Source organism: Pongo abelii, chromosome 12 (genome assembly GCF_028885655.2).
Source record: "Pongo abelii isolate AG06213 chromosome 12, NHGRI_mPonAbe1-v2.0_pri, whole genome shotgun sequence".
Lineage (NCBI taxonomy): Eukaryota > Metazoa > Chordata > Mammalia > Primates > Hominidae > Pongo > Pongo abelii.
In genome coordinates, this window is record NC_071997.2 from 112,534,171 (window position 1) to 112,540,226 (window position 6,056).

Here is a 6,056-nt window from a genome sequence, read left to right on the forward strand (position 1 = left end):
GTATCATTAAAATGCACCTATAGAACATTGCTTTTGTTTTTTAAAAAAATCTACATAACAAATTTGTTTTGCCCACATATGTTCATTTATGAAATCTGTATTTGGAAAATAATTTTTCCCGACACTGGAAATGCAGATTTATTTAGTACATGTTCTTGAAAGCCTCACAGCTTTAATGATCTGTTTTCCTTTTTTTGAAGTACAATTTTAAGAGACCCGTAATTAAACTTGTGGATGTCAAAATGATGTAGGTTGTTCCATGATACCAATTTCTGTTATAAAAGTAATTGGCTGGGTACAGTGTCTCACACGTGTAATCCCAGCCAGCACTTTGGGAGATCGAGGCAGGAGGATCAGTCGAGCCCAGGAATTCGAGATCAGCCTGGACAACATAGAGGGAGATCCTTTCTCTACAAAAAATTATCCAGGCACGGTGGCACATGCCTGTAGTCTCAGCTATGAGGGAGGCTGAGGTGGGAGAATCACTTCAGCAAGGGAGGTCAAGGCTGCAGTGAGCAGTGATAGTGTCACTGCACTCCAGCCCGGGTGACAGAACAAGACCCTGTCTCAAAAAAAAAAAAAAGAATAAAATAAAAGTAATCATAAGACAAAAGAATCCCATCCTGACTTCTGTTTTATTGTTCATTGGAGAAGATTCTTTCAAAAGTCAAGGAAATTTTGCTCTGAAGAAAAAAATAACAGATCTTTGTTTATCTGCTTTAATTTTTAGCAATGTAGTAGAAAAGTGTGTTACTCATGCCTCCCGTGCTGAGAGAGCTTTACTGATTGACGAGGTTTGCTGCCAGAATGATGGTCCTCACAGTGCCTTATACACCATGATGAAGGACCAGTATGCCAATTACGTGGTTCAAAAGATGATTGATATGGCTGAACCTGCTCAGAGAAAGATAATCATGCACAAGGTAATACAGCATATGACACTCAGATAACTGTTTGTCTTTGTGTTTAGGCTACACATTTAACCTCCTTGGGCTTTCATTTCCTCCTGTATGTTATAACTGGAGGAAAAATTAAAATTGATGGATATCCTTTGGCAGATACATTGGTATGGTTTCCATTTTTATTCTTAAGGTTATCACAGCCAGACACGGTGGCTTTTGCCCATAATTCCAGCAGATTGGGAGGCTGAGGTGACAAGATCACTTGAGCCCAGGAGTTCGAGACCAGCCTGAGCAATGTGGCAAGACCCTGCCTCTACAAAAAAGAAAAAAACGATTAGACAAGCGTCATGGTGCAACCCTTTAGTCCTAGCTACTTGGGAGGCTGTGGTGGGAGTTCAAGACCAGTCTGGGCAACATAGACCCCCATCTCTACAAAAAATTTAAAAGTTAGCTGGGTATGACGATACATGCCTGTGGTCCCATCTACTCAGGCAGCTGAGATGGGAGGATCGCCTGAGTCCCGGAGGTTGAGGCTACAAGTGGGCTGTGTTCATGCCAGTGCACTCCAGTCTGGGCAACAGAGCAGGACCCTGTCTCAAAAAATAAATCAGTCATTCAAAAGAAATTCTTAAGGAATCATATTCATTTCTCATCTGTTACCTATGTTTTACATTGTTCTTTTTGCCTTCATCTTATTTAACTGTACAGTTGCCCCTCGGTAACTGGGGGATTGGTTGCAGGACCCACCCACTCCTGTGCCAAAATTCATGGATGCTCAAGTCCCTTATATAAAATAGCGTATAGTATTTGCATATAACCTAAACATATCTTCCCATATACTCATCTCAAGATTACTTATGATACCTAATACAATGTGAGTGCTATGTAAATAGTCATATTGTAATGATAAGTAAAAAATCTGTTTAATACAAACTTTGTCATTTTTAAAAATATTTTTGATCAGTGGTTGAATCCACATATGCAGATGGCAGACTACCTTTAATTTACCATAATACATGGGTTGAACATTGATTTTAACCTAATACATTTTTCTAAGTAGAATTTTGTGTTTGTGTTGTGGGGAGGTAGTACTAACTCATAAAATTCCCTTTAAGCTGTTTCCTCTCTGTATCCTCCTCCTAGAATCTAATAATTCTTTAAGAAATCAGTAATTGCAGCAGGAAAACTTATTGTTATAAAGAAAACTGAAAGAACACTGAAAAAAACACTTATTTTGAATACTCTTGATCTTAATGAATTCATTTACAAAACATGAATTACATAACCCCTTTGGTCCTCTCCTCATATAGAGAGAAAAATGATATCTTAGGATTCCTTCCATCTATAAAAGTGTTTTGGGCTACTGATTTTTAAAATTCATTCTTCAACTTGATGTAAGTTTTCCTTTCTTTTTCTTTCAAGACAGGGTCTCTGTTGCACAGGCTGGAGTGCAGTGGTGTGATCTTGGCTAACACTAGCCTCAACCTCCTGGCTCAAGCCATCCTCCCACTTTAGTCTCCTTAGTAGCTGAGACTACAGGCATGCATGCTTATAGTTTTGTTTATATTTTGTAGAGATGCGGTCTCGCTGTGTTGCCCAGTCTGGTCTCAAACTCCTGGGCTCAGGTGATCCTCCCACCTTACCCTCCCAAAGTACTGGCCTCTAAGTGTCTACCTATCTTTTAATTCAGTGTTTCTGCTGTAAACTAATGAATATAAAAAATTGCAATCTTATTTTTAACAGCTACATTAGTTATTTAACTGGTATCATTTATTATATTTGGATCATCCCTAATTGTTTAATTGTTATAAGTAGTGCTTTGTACAAAAGTCTTTTCGTAATTTTTTTGGTGGAATAAATTCCTGGATGTGGAATTACTGGGTAACTTTCTTGCTATGTTTGGGGCCTCTGCCTGTTTCCACGTAACATAGTTAGATGTAGTGTTTTATTCATTGAACAATTTTGAGAACAGATGTTTGGAGGGATTGAGCAGATCACAACTGTTTTTGCAAAAAGTAGCTTTCTTTGGATTTAAATTTTTTTTAATTGCAGTTATTCCTCTAAATTACCCAGAATTGGGGGTGCTTTTTTAAGAAATCAGAAACTAAAATGACTTAGATTTTCTAAGCAGATTATTTGTTTTTCAGATCCGACCTCACATTACTACTTTGCGCAAATACACATACGGGAAGCATATACTGGCCAAGTTGGAAAAGTATTATTTGAAGAATAGCCCGGACCTAGGACCTATTGGAGGACCACCAAATGGAATGCTGTAAATTACAGGAGCAACAGAAGATAATTTAACCATGTGAAAAGAATTTTTTTGTGTGTGAATTATCAAAACACAACTCAACTATGAATCTTCAGTTTTTTTTTAAAGCAAAACTATTTATTGACTTTATTCATCCATTTGTAAATTTTTTAAGGTTCTTGTGTATATTTGGGGGGTGGGGGATGAACTATAAATTATATTCAGCCCTGAGTGGAGACCTATCAGATTGGATTGCTGGCAAAGCACAGAATGCCTGTATATGATGTAACTGTATCAAAAATAAAAAGCTGTCACATATTTTGTAAATTTTTACCTTGTAAAGTCACAAAAATAGTTTTTAAAGGAAAAAGTACAGTATTCTTTTAATAAACTGGCTCACAGTCTGGTAGGTCTACAACCCCATAGCACAACAGGTTTATAGAGATGTATATAGAATTATAGTCCTTATTTTTTTCCTTTGCGTGAAATCTTTTATAACAGATTAACAATCAACTGCATAAATATTATTAATATTTTAAAAAGAGTTAAGTTGTATTTTGATAATTCACAAACTATCATGCAAATAACGAGCAAGTAGACAAGAATAAAGTGGTTTGAGATGAAAAGAACCTAACATTATTTACAGTAGATGTGGTTTTAATACAATTACTGCCCTAAAATGTCTCTGGCAATGTACAGAAATATTGTATATACTTACATATGTAATTGTTGTAAGAGTTAAATACAAAATCATGGTGACACTTCCAATTAAGTGCACTAAATGAAAAGTTAAGTCACTTATTAACTTTTCAGTTTGGTTTGCAATGAGAAAGAGTGGAAATTTGTATTTTGTTTTGCTTATAGAATTACAGACATGTTGAGGAAGTGTTGAGCTTTATTTTGCTTTTTCGTAGAGGCAGAAAGTAGGAACCAGATAGAGATGAAAAGGGGCCACTGAAAAGTGAATTTGATAGCTCAGCATTTAAGCATGATTACATATTCAGATAGCTCTTTTTGCTTTCTATAAATATATGCATTGTGTGTGTAGTAATAGATGTAAGTTTACACTTTGAAAGGAAATCTTGTTTCAATGTTTATTATAAAAGCCTTGCTAATTTAGTAGTGATGCTTTCCTTGGTTGTACAGGTGTACATTTGTAAACCTTCATGCTGTAAATGGAATTTGTTTTATCTCTTTGGGATACATTTGCATTTTAGTGTACATTTACGTCCCTGCCCTCTGACCTGGCAATATAGTGTTGTATAATGTAAATTTATTTCTCCAAATCGAGAGTGATTTTTTAAAAATTTTTTATCTTTATATGGTTTCAGAAGTATGAACCAGCTTTCTTTTTATTATCGTGAGATCATTTTGTTTTATAACATAGTTGTTGACTGTTAATATGGACATGCTAGAATTTGGATCACTTTCAATTGAAGTCAGGGTATTGTGCATAATAGAAAGTATTGGACTGAGATATTTGGTTACCACGGAGGCCAATGCTTTTTTCATCTTATTAAATGTGATGTGACTTTTTTCTTTGTACAGAAGAGTACTGTATTTTTGAATAGCCTACTCCCAAGTAAGAGCAAATCTGTATGATAACATTTTTTCCTCTGGACATAAGACATAACAGTAACACGATGTACATTTACAAGCGGCCTTATGTACATTTCCCAACAATCTTTTTAAGGCAAAATTGTGACCATATGTGTATAATTAAAATCGTTTTTAATCCTTTGCCTATGAAAATATTTTGGAAAAAAACTTGCTGTGTATATTCAGTTTCTGAAAGATAAAGAAAGTGCTTTGTATTTTGTTGAAGTCAGTATTTTGTATAAACATTTATGTTGACCCACTTATGTTTAGTGCTGAAAACTAAAATGAACACGCTGTCTCTGTCAGCTGAATATGGAAGAGATCTTTTTTTACTAGAGATCTGCAGAAGAAAAGCAATCTTCTGAGCACAATATGGAATCTAAAGGTTTTATCACTTAGTTGTTCATATTATGAACCTAAAAATAATGGCATAAAGTTTGGGGATGCCAGGCATACTTTTTCATGTTTGGTGTTTAGTTATTTTACTTTTCTAACCCAACATTCCTTGGTGAGACCATTAAATCCAAACACTTGTCACCGTTCCTTCTCATAGTCACACTGGGTCATCAGCATGTCCCAGTCACTGCAGCAACGCCTTGTGTGTGTTTGTTTGTTTCATTTTTTTAAACCCACACAAAGCCGCTCTCTCACTTTTTCCTACTTTACCAACCTCAGAGTATTTCAGCCCGTGTCGAACTTTTGTTCTCAGTATCAGCCCATGGTTTCAGGATCAAAGCTGTCATGTTGGAGATTGGTAATGGCTTTCCTGTCTTTGTACAGTTGAATTCCTAGTCTTCCTTCGTCCTTGCCCTCTGTTGGCACAGGCATTATCTCTGCAATTTTAGAAAATGACAAGTAGAGAATATTACATTGAGAAACTAAACCCTCTTCTTGGGGTCCTGATATTCCCATTTGTCCCAGTGCTGACAACCCAATCTTCCCAATACTTTCAGGCCTGCTCTACAAAAATACCTGTTCTTGTAGAAATTTTACAGTCTGCCATTTTGGGTGCCAACCCCAATTTTTACCTTTTAGTAAGTTGGCATGAAATTTTGGTAAAATCTGAAAATCACATTTCAGAATAAAACAATTGGGCAAAACTACCTAGGCTTTACTCTTGAGTGTCTCCTTTTGATAGGGATTGTTTCTGGACCAGTTTGTCTAAGTCCTGGCTCTTATTGGTTCATATGAAATAATGTTAACTTCACTTCTTTGTATATTATGTATAAATTAGAAAATGAAAAATGTGTGAATAACATTGTATGAAATAAACCTGGTCTTGTGTTTTTCTGTAGATAAAA

At 35.7% G+C, this 6,056-nt stretch overlaps 1 protein-coding gene across 32 annotated transcripts in view; it reads left to right on the plus strand.

Moving 5' to 3' along the window:
- Positions 1–6,056, plus strand: part of PUM2 (pumilio RNA binding family member 2) — a 104,814-nt gene extending 98,758 nt beyond the window's left edge. For all 32 annotated transcript variants that reach the window (XM_054548350.2, XM_054548351.2, XM_063713762.1 and 29 more), the window contains 2 exons: positions 731–923; positions 3,050–6,056. In XM_054548350.2, coding sequence (XP_054404325.1) covers positions 731–923; positions 3,050–3,181 — 325 coding nt within the window. In that variant the 3' untranslated portion in view covers positions 3,182–6,056. The remainder of the gene's footprint in view (positions 1–730; positions 924–3,049) is intronic.